Source organism: Octodon degus, unplaced genomic scaffold (assembly GCF_000260255.1).
Source record: "Octodon degus isolate 3935 unplaced genomic scaffold, OctDeg1.0 scaffold00032, whole genome shotgun sequence".
Lineage (NCBI taxonomy): Eukaryota > Metazoa > Chordata > Mammalia > Rodentia > Octodontidae > Octodon > Octodon degus.
In genome coordinates this window covers 1351638-1378374 of record NW_004524608.1, presented here as the reverse complement: position 1 = coordinate 1378374, position 26737 = coordinate 1351638, and the positions used below count along the sequence as shown (strand labels likewise).

Genomic DNA, 26737 nt, shown 5'->3' with positions numbered 1-26737 from the left:
CCCCAGGTGGGCTGAGCTGGCCACACACACATTAAAAAAAAAAAAAGAACTGTGGACATTGGCTTTCTTGGTTTCACGGTTTTTTTCTCCCTTAGTCTTCCATCCTTTCCCACAATGACAAGTGAGCAAAGGAGCATGGACAGGACAGGCATGGTGGCACCACCCTGCAGACCGCAGCACCTGGGAGTGTGGAGCAGGAGGAAGCCAAGTTCAAGTCGATCAGAAAGTGTCAAGGACAGCAGTGTCTCTCTCCCCCAGACTCCTTCCCTCCGAGTCCTGTCTTTCAGTCTTTCTTATTCATTCTCCCTTTCCTTTCCCTCTCTGTTTAGAACGATGACGTATATGGAACTAAAGAACTGAAAGAGAAAAGAGAGAGAAAAAGAAAAGAAAAAAAAAAACAAAACACCTAAACTGGGCCCCATTTTCTTTTAATACTTGAAGGACCGGGATTAGGTTTAAAATATGTCTGGGTAGGGATGGGACAGTGGACTTATGTTTTCGTAAAACTGGAGACCAAAGCAGCTGGAAGTTGTAATGTGTTGGTTGGTAGCGAAAACTAAAAAACAAAAACACATACACATGAAAACAAAACTTGGAGGGACTGGGAGACAGGCAACCTGAGTGGAGTACTGGACAGGGAAATGAAAATGCTGATTCATTTAAAATGATAAAATGGAATCTTGTGAATACTGTACTAGCGAATATTCTGTTGCACTGTACAAAGTCTCTGAAGTGAAATTAAAAGTTTTTATTGACCCCGTGGGCTTTGATTCGCCTGTATTTTCCTGGCAGCGGACTAAGTACCATACGTTCATGCACCGCTTGTACCTCGGTTAGCCAATTACACATCAGGAAGCCACTTCGTTCCCGCCCACTTTGGTGATAGACATTCGACCGCCCCCAATCAGCGGCATCCAGTGGAGAGGCGGCCAATCAAAAGCACTGGTGGGCGGTGCAGCCCAGCCAGTTCGATTTGGCGGTTCGACTCCAACATGGCTGAGGCTAAAGTCCCCAATGAAGCAGCGGGTGAGGTAAAGCCTAACGGGCCATCTCCGGAATCCGTGCCACCAGGCACTGCTGTTTCGCGGGTGAAGCTCCTCGACACCATGGTGGATACTTTTCTTCAAAAGCTGATCGCCGCCGGGAGGTAAAGTGGAAAATGGGACACTGAAGTTGGTCCCAGCTACAGTTCAAATCCCGCGAGATCGCGCCAGAGTGCGGTCACGTGGGGTGGTGTGGGGCGGGGCGCAAACCCGGTGGAGCGGTCAGGGGACCGGTGGTGACGGTTGCTGTCATCTCCCAGCTTTGTCACATCCAGACCTTAGAGCAAGTAACCTGTAGCAGCCCAGGACAGCTAGCTGTCTGCTCTTCCCGCCGGAAGCCTCGTTCGGATGAGAACGTCACTATCTATTAAGGTTTCCAGGGTGGCTCGCAGGGTCGGTTCTGGCTGTCAGACGATACAGTGGTGCCTTATCCAATAGGGACATTGGGGAATTAACAGGGCTGAGTACACCCGGAGCTGCCCAGGACGGTGTTTGCACGTAGAAAATGGCTAGCATTTGGGGAGGTAATTAGTGCCTCCCCTGGGAGGTTGTGAGGATTTAACATTACCCTAAGGCATTTTTTGGTCTTTCGTTGACTTTGATACCACCAATTTTGACAATACTGAGATTTGAGCCCACGAACTTTTCAGTAAGCTCAGCCCCTCTATGTGTTATTCATTTGTTTTTAAATTTTGAGACCAGGTCTCACTAAGTCACAGAATTGCACAGGCTAGGCTCAAACTTGAGATCCTCTTGCCTCAGCCTTGCAGAGTGCAGGGATTACGTGTGTGTGGCACCCACACAGCTTGCTTGGACACTTTATTTTATTTTTAATGTATTTGGTTCAAGGTCTCACCAAGCAGCTGGGACTCCTAGTGATCCTTCTGTTTACAGCCGCCTCAGCACTGGGATTATAGGCATGGGCCACCACGCCTGAAATCAGTGGTGGCTCTGCGCCTGAGGGCAGGGGCCAGTGTGGCATGTGGTGCCTGGGATGGAACACCCATCCCTGCGCTTGACTAAGCAGGCACGTAGTCTGCTGAGCTATCCCACCGGCTCTTGCTTGTACACTTTAGAGGAAAGGGTTTTACCCTGAACCCATCAGCTGGACACATTACTGCTGAAACACAACAGAATCTCCAGTCTAAGGGCCAGCCAAATAGCTCAGCAGATTAAAGCACCTGCAAGCTGGTGCAGGAGCTGGGGGGTTCAATCCCTAGGCCTGTCAGTGCTGGCCCTGCCCCCGGGGCACACTGAGACTGGGTGCTCTGAGGCTGGGCGTACTGGTGCACACCTGTAATCCCAGCACTTGGGAGGTTATAAACAGGAGAATCACTAAAAGTCTGATCTCCTAGTGAGACCTTGAACACCCTTGTAGACCCTTCCCTAAAATACAGGAAAGAAAAATCTCCAGTTTGGCCCTCTGGCCACAGCCTCTCCTTTATCCAGCCCTCTGTTCTTTGTCTTCTTGAAGAGTCCCATTCTGTGGCTGGGGACAGTGATGTGTCCCTCCAGTCCCAGGCGCTCCGGATGCTGAGGCAGCAGGATCACTTGAGCCCAGAGTTGAAGGATAGCGTAGGTAACATAGGGCCATCCCAACCTCCATCTCAAAAACAAGGCAGAAAGACTTTCATCTTTTTCCAACCTCTGGCCCTCCCAGGTCCAATACTTCCCCATCCCTACATTAGCACGCAACCTTTCTCCACTTGACCCTACATGCTTTCATGCCTTCACCATGTCCAGTGTGGCGTTATCATGAAGCAGTTGAGGTCTTAGTCCTGGAGTTTCCACTCAGTGGGTAGATAAACTGATCACAGGGATTTGGGGAGAAAAGGAGCCACAGATGTGACAGCACTGGGCAGGGTGGTTAAGGAAGCCACTGTAGGAGTGACATTCCAGCAGAGACTTGCATTTCTGTGAGATGGGTGGGCTCATTTGACCCAGTGGTGTCCCTGTCCGGGCTCCGTCAGCATCTGTCATAACTTCTCAGCTGTGTGTGACATGGGCCTCCATTGGGTCATAGTCCTCTCTGTTCAGTGGTGCCCTTGTGAGCCTGTAGTCACCACACCCTCAGCTCTTTCCCTTGCTACCTGCACTTCCTGAAGGTCCCTGTGATCCCAGCAGCAGTTCTAAGAGCTTCTGTGTTTTCCCTGCTCGACATTTGTAGTTCATAAGGACAAGGCCATCAAACAGGAGTCATCGCTCTGTTTCTTGGACTAAGAGGCCCGTCCTGGATCCTCCTACCCTCCCTGTTAACTTCTGGCTAAACCCAAGCCTTAGCTTTAGACATCCTCGTCCTCTGTCCCCAGTTCCCGTTTCCCCTTAGCTCAGGGCACTCTGCTACCGTTCCTTCAACTGCTTGTTTCTGACCTCTCTGCTGCCACACTGGGGATGTTTTTTGTCTTTAACCCACTTGCTCTTCTAGCTGTTAGCTGCTTCTCCGCTCTTGACATTTCTTGATTTCCAACACCGTTCTTTGTCCCATCTCCTATTTCTTTTCCCTTCATATTGGGGATTGGGCCCGGGGCCTTTGCACTTTTTATTTTTTATTTTCCCCAGCCCTTTTTGTTTCAGACAGGGTCTTGATGAGTTGCCCAAGCTGTGCTCTAAGCTATGATGGTCCTGCCTCAGCCTCCTCGAGTGGCGGGATTTACAGGTGTGCACCACCACGCCCAGGTGCTCCTTCTTGCTAGCTGCTCCTCTGACTTCTCTTCCTCCTGTCCCTTAAATACGCAGCTATGTGAGTGATCGCCTGCCATCAGATGCTGGCTGCTGCTTACAGCCCTGCACTGCGAGGCTGCCCAAGGCACTGCCTGCCTCTGGGGTCTCCCTCCAACCCTACGCTAGTCCCAAAGTGCCAGTGCTTTGCGGCCTCAGGCGTGCACTTGCTGCTGCCTCTAAGGAACTTCTCTTCATCTCCTTGCCCCTCTCAGCTCTGCTCTCTTCCCTGGTTATATCCGTGATATCCCCCGGTTATTTATTCCTTCACAGCACTCACGACAGCCTGCAGTTCTGTTGTGTACTTGTTACTGTGTCAGTGTGCTTTCCATAACGAATACTTTGAATAAGAGAAAGAGGGGCCGGGGAGATGGCTCAGTAGAATAGGTGCTTCCCTGCAAACCCAAGGGCCTGAGTTCAATCCCCAGTTCTGCAAAAAAAAAAAAAAAAAAAGAAAGAAAGAAAGAAAAAGAAAGAACTGGGTGTGGTGGTTCACACGTAAAATCCTAGACCTCTAAGAGGCTTAAACTATCCCAGCAATTTAGGAACCTAGTGAGACCCTATCTCAAAATAAAAAATTTTAAAAATGGGCCCGGGGGGGGGGCGGTAGCTCCATTTGAAGGCCCTGGGGTCCATCCTATCACCAAAAAATGGTTGTGGAGGTTTTGGTTTATGATAGATGCACACATTGCCCGGGGCCTGCGGAGAGGCAGCATATGGAGGTGGTGGCACCCGGTGAGGGTAGCTGCTTCCCTCAAAGGAGCCAGAAAGGGAGGGCAAATGAGGGGGAGAGCGAGGGAGACCAGAGAAGGGCCAGGTCCCTAGGTCCCTCTAAGGGCACGAGCCCAGGGATCTCACTTTGTCAGCCAGGCCCCACAAGGTCCCCCAACCCCAGCAGCACTGCGGGAACCTCCGTGCACAGGCCTTCCCCTCAGGTATGCTTGGGAGACAGTGAGGGTTGGACTCAACACCCGCTCCACGTGCTGCCTGGCACACGCGTGTGCATACCTCCCAGTGCATCTCCGACTTTCTGACCTCCCTCCCTCCATCTGCAGCCGGAAGTTTTCACTTGCTGTCCCACAACTGTTAGGACTCCTCACGCTTGCTGTGGAGCTCTTCTCCTTCCCTTCTCTTCCTCAGTCCCTTCCTTAGCTGTGGAAATCTTGATTGCTTCACTCTCTGGGCTGGGCATTTGAGTCCCTGGTGCACCCTCTCCCCAACCCTCTGGGCTTGGTGGTTGCTGCCTTTCTAACTTCACTGGTGCTGGGGGGGTTCAGGCCTCCTGGAACTGTGCCTGCCTTGGTCTCCTCTGCCACAGGGCTGGGGTGTGCTCGGTGCCACAGGCTTTCCCCGCTTGTGCGAGACTCTGGGTTTGCTGCCTGGGACAGTCGAAGCAAAAAGTGTCACTGTCCACAGGAAACTGTTCTGCATTGGAGGGTGTAGACCAAGTAAGTGCCCCGAACCCTCACTCCATGCAGATGGTGTGGCTGGCAGTGGCCATGTTTCCGGGCTGTAGTCTGGCTCATCTGGGCTGCTGGGGCGCTCTACGAGTGCTCTCCACTCGTGTATTTGCAGACCACCCACCTCTGTCCCCACCGCTCTGCCTTGCATAAGGCTGCCGTCATTTTAGCAATGCCTCCTGAACTCCCTCACCTGGTGCCCCTCTTGTAGCTTCTCTGGCACAAGTCAGTCGAGCCTCCTTCTGCTGAGCCTACCTGACCACAGTGCACAGGCCATGTCACTTGTAGCCAGCCCTGCCACAGCTTGCTCCTGAGCCCAGGGGATGCTGGTAGTGTTTGGGGGCACTATTTTGTTTTGGTTTTTTGAGACAAGGTCTCTTATGTAGCTCAGGCTGGCCTTGAACTTACACTGTGTAGTCTAGACTACCTTGAACTTGCAGTGATCCTCTTGCCTCAGCCTCCCAAGTGCTAGGATTTAGAAAGAGTCTTGCTATGTGTCCTAGGTTAGGGTCAATCTCTGGATCATCCTGCTTGTTTTAGTTACTTTTCTTCTTCCCACTCTGGCCCTAAGAATTAAAGAAGCGCAAGAGTTGATGACAGGAGGCCGGGGAGATGACTCAGTAGGATAAGAGCTTGACTGGCAAACTCAAAGATATGAGTTCAATCCCTGGTTCTGGAAAAAAAAAAAAAAAAAAAGTTGATGGCAGGCAGGTCAGGCAGAAGCCAGGGAGCAGCTGTCAGCCTCTCCTTTTCATCACTTCCAGGGATTACAGGCATGTGTTACCATGCTCAACTAGGTTTTAAAAGATTTTTTTTAAAAAGTTTATTTTATTTATTGTGTGTGTGTGGCCAGCTCAGCCCACCAGGGGGCGGGGCTGGCTGGCATGTGGTGCTGGGGGATTGAACCGCGCTTTGCTAAGCTTGTTCTAAGTAAGTGCTTTAGACCACTAAGCCATCTCATCAGCCCCTTAAAAGATAGATCTTTATATACTTTCTTTTAAAAATATTTATTTGGTACAGGTCTTGCTATGCAGCTTGGACTTGTATTGATCCTCCTGTCCTCTTGCCGCAGCCTTCCAGTACTGGCATTACAGATGGAAGCTCCCATGTCCAATGTTGGTGGCCAGTGTTCTGGAGCCAGCACGGCATGCAGTATAGGGGATTGAACCCAGGTCCTTATGCGTGTCAGGCAGGCACTTAGATCACCAGGCTATCTCACTAGCCCCTACTTTTTTCAGCCCCTATATTTTTTAAAAATAAAAATTTTGGGGGGAATGGTGAGATAGCTCAGCGGACTAAAAGCTTAGGCAAGCTCAGGGGCCTTGGTTTGATCCCCAGCACCACATGCCATGCCAGCCCCACCCTCAGGTTGGGTTGAGCTGGCCGGAGTCCAGGCGTAGTGGCGCATGCCTCAGCACTGGGGATGCTGAAAGCAGAAGGATCACCATGAGTCCGAGCTGCATAGTAAGACCCTGCAAGAACCAAATACATTAAAAATATATATAATAATAATTTTTTTTTTTTTTTTTTTGCATTTTGTAACAGGAAGTGATGGCACACACTTGTAATTTCAGCACTTGGGAGGCTGATGTAGGAGAATCACAAGTCTGAGACCATATCAGACTACATAGAAAATTCAAGGCTAGTCAGTCTGGACTGTTTAGCAAGATCCTGTCTCAAAAAATAGATAAATAAATAAATAAAAATAAAAATCAAGCCAGGGCCAGAGATAGCTCAGTGGACTAAGTGCCTGCTTTGGCAAGCACAGACAGGGTTTGATCCTGATCCCGCATGCTGCACCGGTGCCAGCCCCGCCCCCGGGTCATGCTGAGCCTCTGATGGAGTCCAGGCATGGAAGTCCATGCACTGAAGAGGCTGAAAATAGGAGGATCACTAGGAGTCTGAGCTGCATAGTGAGACCCTGTACCAAATACATTTAAAAAAAAAAAAAGCCAGCAGGGTATAGTAGAATATGCTATAATCCCAGCACCAGAATCACCTCGTTGGAGGCCAGCCTGAACTATATAGTGAGACCCTGTCTCAAAAAAACAAATAGCAACAAAAAAACTGGTTTCAGGGATGGAACCCCAGAGGTACGTCTCCAACTGCTAACACAAAAGATAACTTTTGGGATTCAACCCAGTACCACTACGTGCCTACCCAGGTTTTTTTTTTTTTTTTTTTCATGTTAGGGATCAAACCCAGGCCTTGTATGTGCAAGGCAAGAACTCTTACCACTGAACCACATCCCCAGTCCTTTTCCCAAACCCTTTTAAAATTTTATTTTGAGACAGGATATCGCTAGTTTGCCCAGATCAGCCTCAAACATGCAATCCTGTCTCACCCTCCTAAGTATCAGGGATTACTGATGTGTACATCAGCAGAACAAAAGTTTTTTTTTTTTTTTTTTTGTGGAACCGGGGATTGAACTCAGGCCCTGGTGCTTGCCAGGGAAGCACTTATTCCACTGAGCCATCTCCCCAGCCCCAAAAGATATTTTTTAATACAACCAGTTATCTTGAATCACTGACCTAGAGATTTTTTGTCTTGTTTATTTTTGGAGACAGTCTCTTGCTATGTAGTGCAGGCAAGCCTTGAACTCATTATGTAGCCCAGACTGGACTCAAACTTGTGATAGCCCTGCCTCAGCCTCCAAGTGCTGGGATCACAGGCGTGCACCACCATCCCTGACTGCTTGTTTTCTTTAAGAAAGATTTCTGAGGGCCGGGGAGATAACTCAGTTGCATAAGCACCTGTCTAGCAAGTGCAGGGTCCTGAGTTCAATTCCCAGTACCAAAAAGAAAGAAAGAAAGAAAGAAAGAAAGAAAGAAAGAAAGAAAGAAAGAAAGAAAGAAAGAAAGATAGACAGACACAGACAGACAGAAAGAAAGAACAAACAGGCACAAAGATTTCTGGCAACATGTAGTGCTATCTGTCTCTAATCCCAGCCCTCTGGGAGGCTGAGGCAAAAGCAACTCAGTGACTTAGCAAGACTGGTTTTCTTTGTCTTGTGAACCTGGGTATGGAGCCTAGGCCTCAAAAAAAGGGCTGAGGATGTAGCTCAGTACAAACGCCCTGGGCTCCTAGTACTGCCAGTCCATTTATTACTTATTTTGGCAGCACCAGCATGCCAATCCATTTAAAACAAAATTTCTCTTTTTTTCTCACTTTCTCAGTCCTGGGGCTGCTTAGTATACACAGGACTGAGAAAGACAAAAAGTCCAGACACAGAGATGTTGCTTCTCTGGAGGGCAGGGTATGAAGAGCACGAGGATCTGTCCTTTGTAGCCCTGCCCCATGTGTCCTGTCATCCTCAGGGACGTGCTGCTCGCTGCTGCCCTCTGCTGGACAGGCTGTGAAACATACTGAGCTAGGCAGCACCCATCACCATGGAGGGGAAGGGCCAGTCGCAGTCCCTTTCTCGTTGCCTGGCACTCTGTACCCCTGTGACATTGTGACTCTTATTTGTGCATGATGTCTCACACAGTCTATCTGCACATATGAACTGACAGGTTGAGCAACTACCAGAGCTCAAATCTGAGCTTAAATATTTCATTAATTTCTGAGTCAGACTTCTGTGAAAACTCAGTTTACACTGAGTTGTTTTGTTTTGTCTTGTGGTTCCGGGGCTCAGTGTACCACCGAGCTGCTCCACACCCTGATGTTACTTAGTGGGAAAATGAAATGCTTTTTTAGCGAGTTCAGAATCCACGAAGGGTTCTTAGCTAGTAGAGAAAGAGTAAGTTAAAAAATCAGTTTACTGTGGTCATTCAGTTTTGAGAATCAGCGATGTGATCGTTAGTTTTCTTTTTTTTTCTTTCCAGTGTGGTTTTTAAAGGTTACTTTCACTGATGATAGGGTTAGGTTTTTTGGGGAGCCATAATTTAGCCTTTTCTCTGGAGTGAGGACAGATCCTGATGGCAGGATGACAGATTTGTTCTGGTGCTGGGCTGGTCTCTTTTCACGCAATTGCAATCAAGATACATGTGCTGCCCTCCGAAGGGAAGTGATTTCTCAGCTGCAGAGTGTAGCGCTGACGAGTCAGTGTGCCGGGCACCCACTGGGACCGCCTGCTTACACATGAGCTGCGGCTGATGCCTACAGTAGCTTTGCAAGAGACAGATGCTGTCATTACCCCTATTTGACAGAAGAGGAAAACGAGGCCTGCAGAAGGTTGTCCAAGGTCTCAGAGCTCATGAGTAGTAGCAGGATTTGAGCCCAGCCAAAAGCCAGGACTCGTGCCCAGTGTGTAGCTGGGTAGCTTCCTGCGTACTCTGTGAAGACCAAAGCAGCGGCCTAATCCTATGCTGGGATGAAGGAGAGATAGGCAGAGAGGCCATGGGGGAGGCTCTGGGGCGGATCTCTCTGCCTAAACAGGCCAGGCCCTGGATCTGGCGTCGAGGGTGGGCTTAGGGGCTGGGAGTAGGGCAGGTGGCCCAGAATTGCCTCAGTCCCAGTTGCAACCCGAGAGTCTGCCATGCTGCTGGATCTCTCCCACTGCTGTGGGTCCCTCGGGCTTCCAGCGACCTTGAGAGGGCAGGAGCTTGCGTAAGATAACACTTTGCATTTGCGGGGTGAATGTTTTCTAAAACCTGGCTTTTCTGCTTTGGCCCAAGTGTACTTTTCAGGATGTCCATGGGTGTTCAGACTGTCCCCAAGTCCCTACCGTGCTCATGGAGGACTCACTTTCCTCCTGGGCTCACTGCCCTGGGCCCAGTCCGCCCCCACTCCCTGGCTGAGCTGCAGGGCTCTGCTGCACTTGCCTTCTTCCTCTTGGGTGTCTGAGTAGTGTGGGTTTCATAGTAATCATGGCTCACCTTTCTATTGTGTTTTTTGGGTGTTTTGGTTTTGGTTTTGGAGACAGGGTCTTGCTGTGTAGCCCAGGCTGGCCTCAGACTCCTGAGCGCAGTCATCGTGCTGAGCACTGTGCTTGGATCATCATGGCCCACCTCGCAGGGGGGCTGCATGGGAAGGAAGCTGGGGCCTACGGTGGGGTCAAGCCATCCTTTGACTTGCGCAGCAAAGGAGATTTGCATCCACTACTTTAGCTGGGGTCCCAAGTAGGTTGCTTGGGGCCCGCAGTGAGACCAGAGAGGTTGAGGAGGGCCAGGCAAGTAGTGATGTTGGTCTTTTCCCTGCCAGCTACCAGAGGTTCACTGACTGTTACAAACACTTCCACCAGCTGCAGCCTGAGATGACCCAGCGGATCTATGACAAGTTTGTCACTCAGTTACAGGCATCCATCCGGGTGAGTGGCTGGAATCCCACAGGCACCACTGGCTTGGCTTTTGTCTAGATTGTGATCTCCTGGGGCAGTGACCTCTCTCCTCCATGCCCAGTAGGCTGCAGACCCAGTCCCCCCTAATGCTCCCTTCTCTCCTCGTCCTGCTGTAATTATGTGTTTTCGGTCCTCTGAGTTCAGGGAGGGCAGAGCCTTCCTCATTGTATACCTCCTGTAGCTGGGCCAGTGCTGGCTCAGAAGACGCATTTAGGTAATTGAGTGTTCCTGGAGAGGCAGAAAAGGATGGGGCTCCATCCCTGTGCTGCGCACTGCAGTGTCCCCACCTCGCTCCAGGACAGTCCCATGGGGTGTCAGTCACAGTGCATGTAGTCAGCCTGGGTATCGGGGATGAGACCCAGCAGGGAGAGGCTTCCTGAAGGCTTTTGTCAATGTTTGCCGTTTATATCTCATCTTCTTAATTATGAAAGCCACACTGGGGGTGTAGCTCAGCAGTACAGCGCCTGCCTGGCAAATGCAAGATCCTAAGTTTGATCCTTGTACCAAAAAAAAAAAAAAAAAAAAAGCCACATACTGTAGAAAAGTTGGGACTTTTGGGAAGGTACAAAAACACAACAGAAATTAGCCAGCTCTTCTTTAGTGGGGTTCCCCGATCAGCATATTTCTATCCCAAGCTTGTCCAGTGTCATCACTGCTCTTTTCTCTTTTCTCTTAGGAGGAAATCTCAGAAATTAAGGAGGAAGGGAACCTAGAAACTGTCTTAATGTCCTTGGATAAAATTGTGGAAGATGGCAAAAAGCGCAAAGAGCCCGCCTGGTAAGAAGGAGGCATGGGACGAGACAGCCGTCAGCCCCTAGGCTGAGCCAAGCGCGTGGGAAGTGGGACGGGGCCCTGAGAGAATGACACGCAGCAGACTGGACCCAGGGACAGCTGGCAGGCAGCGTCCCTCTGAGGAGGACCCTCGGGGCACAGGCAGCTGCCCACGCCCCCAGAGGCTTGTGGCTTGTGGGAGAGGGGAGCGGAGGGGAGATTCTGTTCCTTCAGTGAATGCTGAGGGGGCACCTACTGTGTGCTCAGTGCTAGCATAGCTGCCAGAGCTTTGGCAGCGACGAGCTCCCTGAGCTGACACGGGGGGGGGGGCAGTTTGCTGCCTGCTGGGCTATATGCAGTTGAGAGAGGTGGGCCTGGCACCTGGCCTGCTACTACTCTCCTGTCCCTCACAGGCCCCAGGCCAGAGGGAAGGCTGTGTTTTTTACTTGCCATTGTCTTATGCTCTTTGACTTTAGTCCTAAGAGAATGAAGTTGTACAGCTGAAAAAAAATTTTGAGAAGAACTTCCAGTGGCTGAGTCCGCTCCCCTTGCTCCTGCCTCCTCAGGCCCACTGTCCTGATGTTCCCTCATTCGCCAGCTCATCCTGGGCCCTGAGCCACCCCAGCTGCCACCACCCTGCTCTGGCCGGCTCACAGCACAGTCACCTCGGCCCTAGGCTGCTGGAGAAGGGGCAGTGTAGTGGGAGAGAAGAGCACGTGGGGTGCGGCGGGGAAGGCTGAGCCTAGGACTGAGTGTGGTGACCCTGGGGCAGGGGTGCACTTCCCTCAGGGCAGGTCTGGGGGCGCAAGAGAGTGTGCGAGAGGTCTTGGAGTAGCTGCCTGGGAACAGGAGCGGGGATGGCACTCCTAGTGTTTGGAAGTAGGACCCTCCCATTCATGTGTCATTCCCCCATCCCTGGGCCCCATATGGCCCCCAGGCGCCCCAGTGGGACCCCAGAGAAAGACCTGTGCAGCGTCCTGGCACCCTACTTCCTGCAGCAGCGGGACACCCTCCGGCGTCATGTGCAGAAGCAGGAGGCCAAGAACCAGGAGCTGGCCGAGGCCGTCCTGGCAGGGCGCAGACAAGTGGAGGAGCTGCAGCGGCAGGTGCAGGCTCGGCAGCAGGCCTGGCAGGCAAGTGTTCAGTCCTGCCTGCTCTCTCTTCCATCTCTGATAGGCCCTTGAGAATCTCCAAAATGGTGGCTTCCCGTCTCCCAACATAAGAGAAGCCATGGGGTGCAGCGCTGCTGCCTGTGGTTGTAGTCTCGTCACCTGTGCTTGGACTCATACAGCAGGCCCCTTACCACCTCAGCAGACAGGCTGCCAGGTTCCTCTTCCCTGGCCAGCCTGCCCTTGCGGAAGTCCAGCTCTAGCACACATTGCCTCTGCAGCTACTGAGGCAGTGCGCCAGGCTGGCCAGGATCCCATGCCAGGCCTGGCTCCTCAAGTCAGAGTGTGAGCCTGGGTCTCTGGACCCATCCATGGCTCACCTGCTCCGTGTGAACATGGTGCTGTCCTTAAAATGTGCAGTTGCCAGACCTGGTGGCACACACTTGTAATCCCAGCTGTCAGGAGGCTGAGGCAAGAGGATTGTGGCGAGTTCAAGGCCAGGCTGGGCTACAAAGTGAGCTCAAGGCCAACTTTGGGGACTGGGGAGATGGCTCAGAAGAATAAGTGCTTGCCTGGCAAGTGCAAGGGCCTGAGTTCAATCCCCAGTTCTGCCAAAAAAAGGCCAGCCTGAACTGCATACTGAGACCCTGTCTCGGACAAAATATGCACTTGACAGTGGCTTCTGGAACCTTTGGTGCAGCTCCACCACCCACCAGCAAGGGGGCCGTTCAAGGGTGAAGTGGACTTTTTGCAAGTGGCATCAGGTGAATGAGGAGAAGGTCGATGAGCACAGACGTGGCACAAGTAAAGGGACGGAGTTGCTCTGGGAGGTGTCTGTAGGCCTGGTGGTGACACTACTGATGGATTCTTTCCATCCATAATGTGAACATCCGGCTTAGATCTGCTAGTGATCGCTGGACAGCCACTTGCTGAGCCCAACCCTCCTGTTCTGGAGACAAGCAGGGCCCCAAATCCGCGGCCCTCAGGTACCCTGGTCTGCTCTGCTGAAGACCACTCAGCTTCGGCCCAAAGCTCTGCCTTGACTGGCAACAGGTGCGGAAGCTGGTGGCCTGCGTTCTCTCCCGTTCTAGTCTCTTCATGTCACAGACTGGTCCTTGGGGGCCAGACACCAGTGCAAAAGTTGAAGTGACCAAGGTCACAGTGCCCTCAGCCTAGTGCTGTCTCTTGGGTTAGACTACTCAGCTGAGTCCTCCGGCAAGGCACTGTGCCTCTGCCACACAGCGCCCCAGGGCCGTCTCATCACTAGGCCCTGGTTTCCCCATTGGCCAAATACTGCTCCTCAGAGCTTCCTTGGCTCTGAAGCTCTGGGCCCCAGTTTTAAGAGGGAGAATGCAGGCCCTGCTCCTGAAGCCACATGTGCCCGTCCCAGCTCTGGACCTGGCGTCACTTGAAGTGGGTCACTCAGATTGGTGTTGAGGGCTGAGCCCTGTGTGGGAGCTCTAGTCTGCAGCCCAACTGGAAGCTCACTTAGGCTGGGATGTGGCCCAGTGGTAGCATTGTGCCCAGCATGTGTGAGGTTCTGGGTCCAGTCCCCAGTAGAAAGCTTTGGTGAGGTCAGAGGGTTGGAGGCGCTGCTTTGGGGGGCCTTTTTTTGACCATGGCTATGGCACCTTGCCTGTTACAGATACCTCCAAGTGGTAGGGACTTCTGTGTGCCTTCAACTTAAAGTGCCTGCGGGGCCAGTGACAGGACCCAGAGGTCTGTCTTGTCTGAGGGGAAGGCCAGCCTGGAGTTCGGTACCACCATGGCAAAGGTTTGGTTTCTTCCCCTGACAGGGCTGTTCTCTGCCCATTTCAGGCTCTGCACAGAGAGCGCCGGGAGCTGGCAGCCGTGCTGAAGGAGCCTGAGTGAGGGTGCACAGCAGGCCCTGGAGCAGAGCAGAGGGCAGTCAAGGTCAAGGCCATGGCCAGCATGCTGGGTCCTAACCCTGAGGACAGGCGAAATGGTGCCAATCCCAGCGCAGCAAGAGAGGATCAGCTTCGCCTCTGGGGCTCCCTTGGGTGTCATCATGCCACTTCAGATGTCTCCCATTGTCTTCTACCCTGGGAATCAGATGCTGAGCTTTCTCTCCACTGCTGGGTACAGGCCAGCACTGTCCCCTACACCCTCCTACTTCCTGAACTCCACCCCCAGCCCAGAATGTGTTTTCAATCTCCACTGATTGCCATCTTGCTGGCCAGCCTAGGGGCACTTGCCATGTTCTGCCCACATCTGTAAATAAACTTCCTCTGCTACACTGTAATCTTGGAGGATGCTTCCATGCCTGGTGTCTCTGTGGCCAAGACCCACTGCGGGCCTCCTGCCCCAGCAGCTGCGCAGGTCCATGAGCTGGGGGCGGGGGTGGATAGCCGGGTGGGTTGTGTTGGGCTTCATGAGAAGAGGATAATGGAGATGACTCTGGGTCCCCTGGAACCAGGACAAACTGCTGAGGAGTGGCACTGTCCATCCTTTTTTTTTTTTTGGCAGAATCAGGGATTGAACTCAGGCCCTTGCTCTTGCCAGGGAAGTGCTTATTCCACTGAGCCATCTCCCCGGCCCCATGGCACTGTCCATCCTTGCCCACCTCTGCCCTCTGGGTTAATTCTGAGATGGAAGTAATGGCCTCAGTGTGTAAGGAGGGTACTGTAGGAAGATGGATGTCCTTGCTTTGATCTCCAGCCAGGGGCCACACAAGCAGGGTGGTGTTCCCTGGGCTTTTCTTGGGAAGCCTCACCCTAACCCTGCAGGCAGAGGCCTGGTTAGGTCTGTCTGGGGACAAGAAGATACCAGGTGGCGCCACTTAAGCTCCAGGCCCTCCAGCTGAGCCCAGGCTCCTTCCCCTCTGTTGACTCCCTCCCCCAGACTCCTTCCTCCCAGGCCACACTGTGACGAGAGCTTTGTTATTTTTCAGGCTGGGCAGACATTGAGTCCTGTGGGTGGCATGTGAGTGGGGACACAGCCAGATGGGAGAGACCAGTCCACCACCCACCTCCAAGTGAACCTGAGGTAGTGGCAGCACTCAGGCATGGGATGTTGCAAGCTGGGCTGCTCAGGCCTTCCCGTCCCCTACAGGAGGCTGGAGGCTGGAGCTTCAGGAGCTCTGTCTCCCTGTGGCCTCAGCTGTTAGGGCCACAGGAGTGGGGTCCTACTGCAGTGCCCACCCCCATCCTGGTCCTGTAGACCTGGCACTTGTAGCCATGTGCCTTGCCTGGGGACAGAGAAGCTGTCCTTAGAGCTTGCCCCCCGTCTGTTGCCCTGACCCTTCGGTTCCGGTGTGCACCCCTGAGCAGCCAGGCTCCCCTTTTCGTCCTGCTGGCAGATGAGGACACTGCCAGCCTGGCCTTCATGGGTTTGGCCCCTGCCCCCAGGGTACACAGTGCAAATCACAGCCTGCGGAGACCCAGCTCTTTCAAACCTATTTTAGACCTCAGCCCCCCTTCCTCTCTGGGCTCTTCCTAGATTCCAACCAACATTCAGGCTTTGGTTGGGGGTGTCCAGAGAAGACAGTAGGGGCTGGGGGAGAGACAGGCCTCCAAGAAGGGGTCTGGGCAGCGTCCAGAGGTTGGCAGTCTCAGATTGCACCCACCTTCCTCCCTCATCCGCCAAGGCCCAGCCCAGGCAGCCACAGCGCCCAGCCACAACATCCTCTGGGCTTTGTCCCACAGAGCCAGGGTAGATGACCCCCAATTAGCCTTGGAAACTTTCCCTGTGTCCCGCCTGCCTGACCCCTGGGCAGCCACAGCCCCCTTACCTCAGGGGGTATAAATAGTGCTGGTGCTGGTAGGGACAGACTAGCTGAGTTGCTGCAGCAGCCCCAGTCACCACGCCCCCAGGCACCATGAAGGCCCTCACACTGCTCACCCTGCTCGCTCTGGCTGTGCTCTGCCTGGCTGCCTGGACAGGTAAATGTCCTCTCCTCTCCAGGGCATGGCCCTGGGCTCTCCTGACCCTTCCCTCCTCCAATCTCACTGCCTTCCTGAGGCTCAGTCCATTCGTCCCCAGATCTACCCATGGAGGGAGAGGCAGGGGGATGAGCAGGGTGAACTGGCTCCCTTTTTCTGCAGATGCAAAGCACAGCGGTGCAGAGTCTGGCAAGCGTGCAGGTAAGCTGGCCCGGGAAGGGGGAGTGCTCAGGACCCACCTTTGACTCACTTCCCCACTCCTGCCACCTCCTCTGCCTGGCTGGCCTGGCAGGGAGGCCAGCCCCCACCCATCATCCTGAGCATGGAGCCACCTGATGCCTGTGCTCTGCCCTACAGCCTTCTTGTCCAAGCAAGAAGGCAGCGAGGTGGTGAAGAGACTCCGGCGCTACCTGGACCAACCTGGTGTTGGGTAAGAAGGGGAGGTGCTGGGCCAGCCCCGTGTCTCTGGGTCTCAGATGTTCCTGCATGAGTGGTGGTGCAGAGTGGCCCCCAGACCAGGCCACCCCATCCTCCCTGGCTGGCACTTTCCAGCCCCATGTGCAGTGAGGGGGGTACCTTGCCTGGACTGATGCCACTGTGGGGGGCTTCTCAGAGCCCCCGCCCCTGCTCCAGATCCCCTGGAGCCCCAGAGGGAGGTGTGTGAGCTCAACCCAGACTGTGACGAGCTGGCGGACCACATTGGCTTCCAGGACGCCTATCAGCGCTTCTATGGCAGGGTCTAGGATTCCTGCCCCGCCGACTGCCCACAGCCCCACCAACCTCTGCTCCCCACCTAGACCCTGCCCTCCCCTTGCACCCTGTCTGCCAGCCTTCCAGTGGGGCAGCCTGGCTACTCCTAAATAAAGCCCAGAGGAGGAACTGGTGGCGTGAGTCTGTCTAGTCTGCAGAGTTGGGGGGTGAGGGAAGGAGGGAAGATTCAGCCAATGTGGAGAGGAGTGTCTACCTTCTTCAGTCCCAGAAAGTGTTTCCCAAGTCCAGTTTATTCAGTGCATCTGCTCTGTTCCAGAAAGCATTGAAGCTGGCTTCCTAAAGTCTAACTATGGTCACCCCTTGAGCCCCATACCCTTCCCCGCCCATACTCCATCCAAACTGTCCAGCCCCCGGGGCCTGGACACCTTGAAGACACAGTTGTGACCAGAACAGACACAGTCTCTGTTACAAAAAGCTGCTGGCACCCTGGATACCATCTGCTTCTGGTGGGGGCAGAAGGTGGCTCTGGGCCTGGTTAACAAGCATTGGAGCAGGCCTAGGTTAGTTGTGTCAGGTCTTCCAGGCTGAGCAGACTTCAGGAGCACCAGAAACAGGCCAGGGGAAGGCCTGATGCCCCCACTCCAGCCTGGACACACACATCTCCCCTCACAGACCCTCAGCACATCCCTACACCCACACATGCCCTCCACGGTCCCCACCGTTCTCTGCTGATGCCTTAAATATTTGTCCCTCCTCTCCTGTGCCCTCTTCCTGATCCTCCTCAGCCTCTCTTGTTCCAGGCTCAGTTGTGCCCCCACCTCAGGTCACAGCCCTGAGGCCAGGCCTCTGCTGTCCTCTAGCTGGGGACAGAAAGGGACCTTACTGTTCTTTGGCCTGGGATGCCCCCTCTGGTGGGCCACCCTGCAGCAAGGGACACGTTCCAGGGACCCGAAGCAGGGAGGCTGTGAAGGCGGCAATGATGATCAGGTTTCCAACCACCGCCAGGCCCAAAGTGGCCACGGTGCCCTGCAAGCCCAGGGGTGGCTCCTGCGCGGCCAGCCAGGCTTGGCGCGATCCCATATCAGCTAGCACTGCCTCCAGCTGGAAGTGGGTGCCCAGGACAGCACAGATGTGGAAAAGCTGGTGGCTGTGGCCTGCAGGGAGGGAGCAGGTCAGGGTGCATGTGCATTCTGAGGCTTGCCCTGACTCACTGTCACTTAGGGCAAGTTGCCTCATCTTTTGGGCCTGCTACACCCAGAGTGGGTGATCTGATCTACAGAAAGCCCCTAACAACATGTGCCATCAGTTTTGCTGTCACAAAGAAGTGGAGAGGAGGGGCCTGAGGAAGAACAGCAAGTTCTTCCTGTCCTTTGCTCCCACCTTCAGCCTGTGAACTCCATTTACCAAGCCCTTGGATGCTTCGGGATGCTGTCCCCATTCCTCCCCAAAGCAGGCTGGGCGTGCCCTCACCAATATAGTCAAAGCGTCCGGGGGCCAGCCGCTCAGGCAGGTGGGAGGCGAAGAGGAAGCCGGTGAGCATCGCACACAGGAGATGGTAGCCATGGCTGGAGCTCAGCGCCTCCTGCCCACAGCTGTGGGTCCTGCCCCAGCACAGCCCAAGCTGGCAAAGGAACAGCACGGCTGGGGGAAGGTCTTTGCGAGTGGGACAGAGGATGTAGAGCCGGAAAACACTGCTGGGGCAGGTGCTGGGCCGGGAGAATAGGCAGAGGGCTGAGCTTGGGGAATGCGGACTCCTGGGACCCCAGACCTTCTTACCCGGTAGAAAAGTGGGAGGTTGTCGAACAGGAAGGGATAAGCAAAGGCAGCTGTGCGCAGGACCTTACTGAGCCCAGGACTTTCCAGCTCTGGGAACCTGGGATGCGATATGGACAGGTTAGTGACCACCCCTAGCTTAGCAGGGCAATGGGGCCTTGGGCCCAAATGGAGCATACAGGCTAAGAAAGCCCTTACTTAGGTTATGTGACCCTCTCTGTAACCAGCCAAGAGGCTGTGAAAGTTCAAGGAGTCAGCAGCTGAGCACGGTGGCACACACCTGTCATCCCAACATGTGGGAGCTGAGGCAGGAGGGGCACAGGTTCGAGCCTAGATTGGACAATTTAGAGAGTGAGACTGGCTCAAATATAAGAGTGCCTAGGAATGCGGCTCAGCACAAAACCCCTGGGTGTAATGCCCAGTACTGCAAAAGAAAAAAAGAGAGATGGCACAGGATACAAGCAGTAACTGATGTTGAGGGGCAGTGTGGAGGTTCTCTTGTTTCTGCGGTCTGCCTTCTGAGCTCACTGCGGGGAGCCTGAGAACCTACCTGGAATAGCAGGAGAGGCTGGTACACAGGAAGGAGTTGAGCGCAGCGGCAGGCACGAAGAACTGGTGCAGGCGACCGTGCAGCCAGGAGGCTGGCATGGAGTAGGCAGCATAGGGGAAAGCGCAACCTGTGGGAGGCAAGGGGCTGAGGCTGAGGCGCCCTCCCTCCTCCCCGCCCTCCCTTACTCCCTTGGCCGCCGGCGCAGCTCACCCAGGCTGTAGAGGCTGAGTGCACCGTAGTCCAGGAAGTAGCAGATGTGCCGTGCGCGGGGTGACATGGAGCTGAAGGTGTGTGCGCAGCACGACGCAAAGGGGTAGAGGCAGGCGGGCAGCAGAAAGACCAGCAGGGGCCGGCGGTAGGGCTCCGCGCCGCCCGGGCCCTCCGCCAGCACCATCAGTCGCCACAGGAAGTACCTGCGGACACAAGCAGCTCAGCCGAGACCTTGCCGCTCTCCCGCACCCGCTGCCCTTGGGGCCTTGGCTCACCAGGTGGGCAGGAAGTGCGTCCAGATGTTGACTGTCTCGTTGGTCATCTGGAAGGAGCTGAGCACACAGTCCAAGGCCGAACTGGTGGGACGGCGGTAGCCAGACATGATGCCATCTTCCCAGAACACCTGGGGCAGTGGGGCGGAGGGGCGTCACCGGGGGCTCCCTCCGGGAGAGGTCTCTGGAAGCGACCCCGAGAAGCTTGTGCCAGACAGCACAGTGGCCTCAGCCAAACTCAGTCCGATCCCGGTCCTCACCCACAGAACAGATGAGTGAGGTGGAGAGGGCACCCAGGGCGCTCGGGGAAGGGAGCCTGGACAAGCCCAGGGTGGGGGGCACGCTTGGTCCTCCAAGGACAGAGGAATTCGCCGCTGGCACAGGAAGAATTAGCACCAGAGCTAGAAGATGCTCCGCTGCAGCCGCCCCTAGGGAGCAAAGTGGTGGTGGGTTGAGCCCTCACCCGGGGGACTTGATGGACTCGGAGGAGTTGGGGCAGCTTGAGACTGAGCATGGCCGGGCACCTCCACGCTGACCTGGAAACAAATTGAGGGGCATCAGGGCCCCATCCAGAGACCCCTGGCCACCCAGCTTCAGGACAGACTTGACCTCTGGGCCACGGATGGGCTCCGTGCGTGGATGGCCCCACTTCCCCATTAAGTATCCCAAGACCCTTGCTGCTGCCAGTCCTAGCCCGGACCCCGTCCAGAGAGAGGTTCAGCCAGCCCCGTTCCGCCTCTGCAGGGTACAGCCCTGTTTCCCGAGGCAGTGTAGCGGGCCAAGCACCCACCCCAGCAAGTTCGCTGGCCCGCGGCGCTGCGACGCGCTCCGAAAACTCTTGCCCTCGGGGAAAATTCCTGAAGAGGCAGGACGCCAGCCAGTAGAGCAAGAAATCAGGTTGCCTGGCTCTTCTCTGAGAACTACATTTGTGCCCCCTGGGGGCTCTCAAGGCCCCTGCCCCTCCGGAGCCCGCACCCTTCAGCCCAGACCTGCGTGCTGCCTCCCTCCGGGTGGCGCGGCTCCGCTGCCCCGCCTGCCCGCCGCCGCTCCCAGCACATTCCTTGGCACCCGCGAAGGGGCTGGGCCAGCGAGGTGGGTGGCGCCGCCCGAGTGGAGGGAAAAAGAACACTCCCCCTCCCCAGGCCAAAACTTTCCAGCAACTCAAAGACCGGCCCCGCCCCTTCCTGCCGCCGGCTTCACCCTGCTGCCTGGAAGCGCTGCTGAGCATACCGCCAGCAAGTCCCCCAACTCTGCTCCCCTGTGATCACGTTTGGGGACTCAGCTTCTGAGCTGGGGGCACAAGGCAAACCTGTGCTCCACGTGAACACAAGAAACCGTCCCTCCCGGGAGGAGGTTGCAAGTTATCTTCTATCACAAGTGCTGCCCAGCTACCTGGAGAGGTTGAGAACCTGGGGCTCCTCTCCCTTCATCAATGCTTTAGAAATTTCTGTAGGGCAGTGGGTTCCTGCGGACGCCAGGGAAACGGGGACCTGAACAAGAGCTTTACCTTGGGAGGAGTCAAGAGCCCAAGGAGTGTGTCCTTATTCCGAGCTCCACGGGGCTCAGAGTGGGGCTGACAGAGCAGAGTGACAAGGAGGGCCGGGCCTGGGCGGGGAGTGGGGAGACAAAGGGGAGCCCGGAACAATCCTTGCCTTGTCCAGCCTCTAGGGAGCAGCGCAGGGTGGCCCAGCCCCATTAGCAGGCAGCTCACTCAGCATCCCGTGCGTGCGCAGCCAGCGCCTGGCCTGACCCATGCTGGCCAGACACTGGCTCAGGCTGTGACAGGGTGGGGGCCCGAGCCTGGCCACAGCTGTGCTGTGGTGCAGTGCAGTCCCCAGCCAGTGCACCCCAGGCCCCCAAGTTCTTCTGGGCAGAAGGCTCCAAATCCCTCAGGCTTTGTGCACACCACCACGTGTGGGCAGGGGCTCTCAGGGTCTGCCTTTGCCTGTTGGGTGGGCCTGCAGTTGACTGCAGTAGCCTTGCAGGAGGCTCTGGACGGCTCCAAGGGCACCCACTGAGCAGCCACCTCCCAAGGCCCAGGGCCTCCGGTCCCCACCACATAGATGGCACCAGCAGACAGACACACTTGGGGGGGGGTGTCTTTATTTAATGATGCTTTTGTCTCAGTCTCTGCCAGGAAGTGGGGTGACCCCATTCCCCCAGCTTCTCTGGACACATTGTCTTGGAGGAAGCAGGCAGGAAGCCGGTTCCCCTCTAAGCACAGCCTGGAAAGCAAGGCTGATACTGGGGTGTGTGGGGGCAGCAGGACCAGGCCCACCCAAGGCCTGCTGCTCTGATCCCTGTGCCTGTTCACTGCCCTGAGCTAATCATGATCTCTGCTCCCCACTGTCACCTACCCCGGCTCAGCACCCCCAGGCCTTTCATCCTGTGTAAGGGCAAAAGGGAGAGCCCACCAGGACAGCAGGCCTCTCCCATCTGTGTCCATCAAGTGCTGCCCCTTATCTTCAGGCCTCCCTCAACAGGAAGGGGATGGTTGCAGCCTGAGTCCCCCTCTTCTCTTACTGGCGTCCCCACTGCCTAGCACAGCAGCCAAAACCACAGCACAGCACCACAGGGGCACACAGGCCACACTGCCAGCAACCCAGGGCCCCAGGGGCAGGCAGGAGCAGGGGCAGTGTTGCCCCTGCTATATGATGCAGGCCACCTGGACCCTGTTTCCCTAAGCAAGGCTGATACTCCAGAGTCGCCTGGTTCCCCAAAGGGAGGTGAGAGGAAGAAGAGTCTGCAGAGCCATCCAGACACCTGGGGCCACCAACTCTTCTCCCAGGGCCTGGAGGGTCCAACTCCTGGCCCCACTACCCTGTGCCTTGGATGAGGACGAAGGATCCTTTCTGCTGTCCTGTCCTCCAGAGGTCCAGCGACCACTGCAATGAAATACAATACCCGTGCCTGCCACCTGCCTCAGGACAGCAGGAGGATTGGTAGGGAGGGCTGGCTGGGGGCCTAGGCCTCTCCTGCTCCAAGATCTTCCCTAGCTTTCCTGCCATTGCCTTGGCAACAGAGGGACCCCTACCCTCCCAGCTGGCTCTGGGGCCCTCCCCCAGCCTCTTGGCAGCTGGGTTTCCTTCCTGTGTGCACTGAGTCTGCATGTGGTGAGGTGACTACAGGTGGTGGTCCTGGCTGCCAGGGAGAGCAGGAGATCTGGAGTCTGCCCTACTGCAGGGCCTGGGGTCAGTCTCAGCCAATCTCCTTCCATTGCTTGTAGAAGTCCAGAACGTTCTTGATGTCCACGCTGGCATGGGCAGCAGCCTGTAGGGCTGCCTATGGACAGTAGGAAAGATGGGGAGGGGCTGACCAGAACTGTAGGACAGGTCACTGGGTGCTAGGAAAAGGTGGGGACAGAAAGGCAGCTCTCTGGAGGTTGGGTCCACCCCTCCCTAGGGACCATGCCATGACTCACCTGCATGGGTGCTGAGAGTGTACTAGGGTTGTCCAGTGGAAGACCTGTGACAATGGTCACCATACCGCTTGGATCCTCCTCTCCTGCTCCCTGGGCCAAAGTGAGCTGTTTGCAGCTGTCCAGAATCTTATAGAGAGTCCTGGGGGTAAGGAAGGACATGTCCAACATTAGCTCAGCCTGAACAGGAGGATCCCCAGGTTCTAGAGGAGGGTGGGGACTGGGACAGTACTGGGGGACAGCAGGAGAAACCAAGTAGCCAGCAGCAGTGGGTTCTGGAAACTGGCCTGGGGGACCCACTAAAGAAGTAGGCCAGCGTGCCCAAGCCAGAGCACGAACATCTCCAGCAGAGTATGGAAAGGGTTCCCAGGCTAAGACGACATTCAAGGTGAGGCCTGTAACAGGTGCCAGGCAGGTGCTGTCCTGCTGCCTAGGGGATGCCAGCTCCTGATGGGAGGCTCTAGAGTGAGGGGTAAAATGTTACCAGGCATCTGTATCCTGTCTCTTCAGCTTATGCCGTTCAAAGCTCTTGCCCACTTCTTTCTGGCAGCGAATGTACCTGGAAAGGAGGTGCAGGGTCAGTTGCAGTGGGAGTGGGAAGGGCGCCTCATACAGGTCAGCCACTGTGACTCTGGGGCCGAGTGTGCAGGATGGTGGGGGTCTCTTTCATCAGACTGTATGTGAAACCATTTCCAAGTGGTTTCCTGGTTGCTGAGCCCAGCTCACTTTCCTTTGATAACATCAATTCTCTAGTTCCGCCCAGGGGAGAAGCTGGAAGTGCAAGAGCAGACGCTTTTCAAGTCAGGGCTTCTGAAGACAAGGCAAACAAGCCAGCCTTGTACAGCTTCCCAGCCACGTGGACCTCCCAGCTGCAGAGGAAGGGCAGGCCAGCTAGCAGAAGGGACTCTCCTTTCCCCGCATCCTGCCCACTCTTGCTCTGGTCCCAAAGGGCAGGAGGGCAGCCTGAGCCACTGCCATCTGCTTTCCCGGTTGCCGTTGCTCAGGGGGGAGGTGGGAAGGGGACAGCACTGTCAGCCTGGAAACCTGACCCACCCCAACCTGCTGCAGGGATCCTCACAAGATCCAAGGCTCAGACCACAGGGCTCTTGCCTGGGCTCACCCTCTTTTAGCAAGTAGGACCCCGACCTTCAGTGGTGGTTCTGGTGCTGCTTGCCAGGTCATGTGTTAAGTGTGAGCAGGGCTGAAGCTCACTTCTCCACAGAGCATGAGAGCAGGTGCTACGTGCACAACAGAACAGGGCTCCACGAGGGCTGGGCAGCCACACTGACCTGTTTCCTTTTTTAAACTCTGCCTCCAGATAACGGATCCCATCCCGGGCCCCTGGGTGTTCCTTCTTCAGCAAATCAAGACCATCAATCACTGCAGCACAAAACAGCTCGGCTTGGACTGCTGAACCTGCTCTGGAGGAAGCATCTGTGCCCACCCCTAGATACCCTCAGAAGGGACCATAGCCCCTCTACAGCTCCCAAATGCCCTGTGTCCTCTACTATTATGTGCCAGGCAATTCCTGGGTGCACACACGCAGATCTTCTCCAGGTCTCCCAGTTTTAAGTGGCAAAGTTTAGCGGGGACTGTCATGCCCACTTCACAGATGAAGTGGGGACTGGGGTTCAAAGAGCTGATAGAAGTTGACAAAGGTGGTATATGTGTGTGTGTGTGCGCGTGCCCATGTATATGGTATTAGAGACTAAAGCAGGCCTTTTGCCTGCTAGACAAGAGGTACATCACTGAATGTATTTTTTGAAAGGGTCTTGCTGAGTCACTAAGTTGCCCAGGCTATCCTTAAATTTGAAATCCACCTTCATCAATCTTCCAAATAACCTGGGATTATAGGCACTCACAAGTACACCTGGCTGATGTGTGGGTCCCAAATAAGGGTTTCTCAATCCCAAGCCAAGAGCCTCCTTTAGCTACATTCTACCTGTCTTATCCCCAGTGAGCTTACCTGTCCTTGGGATGATAACAATGAAGCGGCCACTGGTGGCCAGCTGGCGGATGACAGGGAGGTGGTGGCAGAGGGCCTGGGTGTCAGGGACAAGGTAGGGAGACATAGCTGACTGAGCCTTGGGCTGCTGCAGGCTGCCTTCCAATTGAGAGACTTCAAGCTATGAGAGAAGGCAGAGAGGGTGGCTGCATCAGTCCTGAGCTTCAGCAGGAAGGACAATAAATAAGCCAGAAGCCAGCAGCAAGCCAATTTAAAGTGGCCCTTACAGGGCTCTTCCTGCTGCTATGGGGAAACATGAGGGAACAAAAATAAGGTATAACAACAGAAATAAACATATAGGGAAAAAAGAAGGCACACAGGACAGCAGCTCCAAGAAGAATGGCACAGTGAGGCCAGTTTGGAAGCGGGCAGGGGCACAAAGCAGGGTGAGCACCACAGCAGGGAAGGCCTAGCTCACTGCCCGAGAGCAGCTGTGCCAGCCTGTTCCTACCTGAAGCCGCAGCTGCGCCATGTCCCGCATCAGCCGGTTCCGCCGGGCCTCCTCCTGTGCCTGTGAGGAACAGATAGAGTGGAGGCACTGGAGGGCATCCTCCTGCAGCACATAGGAGAGCAGGAGGCCCTCCTGGGTGACTCAAACTATGGAGTGGGTCACTTCTGGGCCACACGACTGCCCGCCATAGGTGGCACCCTGCAGCCCTTGGGACAGGGCAGCAGATAGGCATCTGAGTGCCATCACCAATGCACGATACAACCTACCATGTCTTGGGACATTATCTCTGTGCCTGAGCTCTTCTCAGCCAAGGCCTCCCCACCCAGAGCTAAGAACCATGTATCTCACCTGTCACCAGCAACCTGCCAATGTCTCCCAAATCTGTAGACACAATCCAGCCCCAAGCAAAACGAATTCTAGCCCCACACGTCCACTGGCCCACTCATAAGCAGTTCCACCTCTCTTCAAACCTGCTTTCAGCTGGGCATAGTGGCATATGCTTATAATTACAGGGGTCAGAAGGCTGAGGGCAGGTGGACTGCCACAAGTTCAAGGTCAGCCGGGGCTACGTAGAAAATTTCAGGCCAGCCTAAATTTACATAGCAGGAGACCCCGTCTCTAAACAAAACTACCCTGCACTTCCCCTTTGAAGTTCTCTCCCTTACTAAATGACCCACCCAATGCATGACTTACAAGTACAAAGTTGGCTCAGTCATCCCCTTCTCTGATCCCAGAAGCCTATGAGTACCCCAGTCCTATCAATCGAACTTATCATCCTGCCCCTTTCCTCACCTGCAAGGAGAGGCCATGTTTCAGCCACCATCTCTCCTCCCTAACCAATCTCTTCTCCACCAGCAACCAGGGCTATCTTTAAAAACCACTGTATGCCCATCACCGCCTGCTTAAAATTCCTTTAGTCAGGTGTTGGGGTGCATGCCTGTAACCTCAGGACTCAGAAGACTGAGGCAGGAATATCACAAGTCCAGCCTAGACTACATAGTGAGACCATAAAAAGCAAAAAGCAAAACAAAACACAAGGGGCTGGAGAGATGGCTCAGTGGTCTAA

The 26737-nt window shown here is 54.9% G+C and overlaps 5 protein-coding genes across 11 annotated transcripts in view; 3 read left to right on the top strand and 2 right to left on the bottom strand.

Moving 5' to 3' along the window:
- Slc25a44 (solute carrier family 25 member 44) overlaps positions 1–125 on the top strand; it is a 13537-nt gene extending 13412 nt beyond the window's left edge. Inside the window, exon 4 of the mRNA XM_004629933.2 lies at positions 96–125. Coding sequence (XP_004629990.2) covers positions 96–125 — 30 coding nt within the window. The remainder of the gene's footprint in view (positions 1–95) is intronic.
- Positions 126–885: 760 nt separating this feature from the next.
- Pmf1 (polyamine modulated factor 1) lies at positions 886–14373 on the top strand. Of its 2 annotated transcripts, none has more exons than XM_023713707.1 (5): positions 886–1147; positions 10364–10469; positions 11176–11276; positions 12269–12403; positions 14198–14373. In XM_023713707.1, the coding sequence occupies exons 1-5, from the start codon at positions 993–995 to the stop codon at positions 14235–14237; spliced, it is 537 nt and encodes a 178-aa protein (XP_023569475.1). In that variant the 5' UTR covers positions 886–992; the 3' UTR covers positions 14238–14373. The 2 variants fall into 2 exon arrangements, with proteins under 2 accessions (XP_023569475.1, XP_004629796.1); XM_004629739.2 differs by having other exon boundaries at positions 889–1147; positions 12208–12403.
- A 594-nt stretch (positions 14374–14967) lies between these two features.
- On the top strand, positions 14968–17060 carry Bglap (bone gamma-carboxyglutamate protein). 2 transcript variants are annotated; one of them, XM_004629932.2, is made up of 4 exons: positions 14968–16281; positions 16444–16482; positions 16639–16711; positions 16895–17060. In XM_004629932.2, the coding sequence occupies exons 1-4, from the start codon at positions 16218–16220 to the stop codon at positions 17022–17024; spliced, it is 306 nt and encodes a 101-aa protein (XP_004629989.1). In that variant the 5' UTR covers positions 14968–16217; the 3' UTR covers positions 17025–17060. The 2 variants fall into 2 exon arrangements, with proteins under 2 accessions (XP_004629989.1, XP_023569476.1); XM_023713708.1 differs by having other exon boundaries at positions 14968–16482.
- The window catches only part of Smg5 (SMG5, nonsense mediated mRNA decay factor), a 55443-nt gene continuing 45755 nt past the window's right edge, over positions 17050–26737 (bottom strand). The window contains exons 17-23 of one of the 2 annotated variants that reach the window (XR_002820825.1): positions 25672–25731; positions 25182–25341; positions 24505–24595; positions 23700–23774; positions 23219–23357; positions 22495–23079; positions 17050–17061 (exon numbers count right to left, since the gene is read on the bottom strand). Coding sequence is in view for 1 of the 2 variants with exons in the window: in XM_004629735.2 (XP_004629792.1) it covers positions 22996–23079; positions 23219–23357; positions 23700–23774; positions 24505–24595; positions 25182–25341; positions 25672–25731 (609 nt within the window). In the remaining variant the exon portion in view is untranslated. Of the gene's footprint in view, positions 17062–21878; positions 23080–23218; positions 23358–23699; positions 23775–24504; positions 24596–25181; positions 25342–25671; positions 25732–26737 lie in introns of those variants that run through there. The other variant, XM_004629735.2, reaches the window with a different exon arrangement.
- Positions 17262–21326, bottom strand: Paqr6 (progestin and adipoQ receptor family member 6). Of its 4 annotated transcripts, none has more exons than XM_023713705.1 (8): positions 21305–21326; positions 20261–20333; positions 19801–19928; positions 19526–19728; positions 19316–19442; positions 18769–18865; positions 18463–18613; positions 17262–18146 (listed from the first exon to the last, which is right to left on the bottom strand). In XM_023713705.1, the coding sequence occupies exons 2-8, from the start codon at positions 20309–20311 to the stop codon at positions 17872–17874; spliced, it is 1032 nt and encodes a 343-aa protein (XP_023569473.1). In that variant the 5' UTR covers positions 20312–20333; positions 21305–21326; the 3' UTR covers positions 17262–17871. The 4 variants fall into 4 exon arrangements, with proteins under 4 accessions (XP_023569473.1, XP_004629793.1, XP_023569472.1 ...); XM_004629736.3 differs by lacking the exon at positions 21305–21326 and adding an exon at positions 20787–20862; XM_023713704.1 differs by lacking the exon at positions 21305–21326 and adding an exon at positions 20588–20778.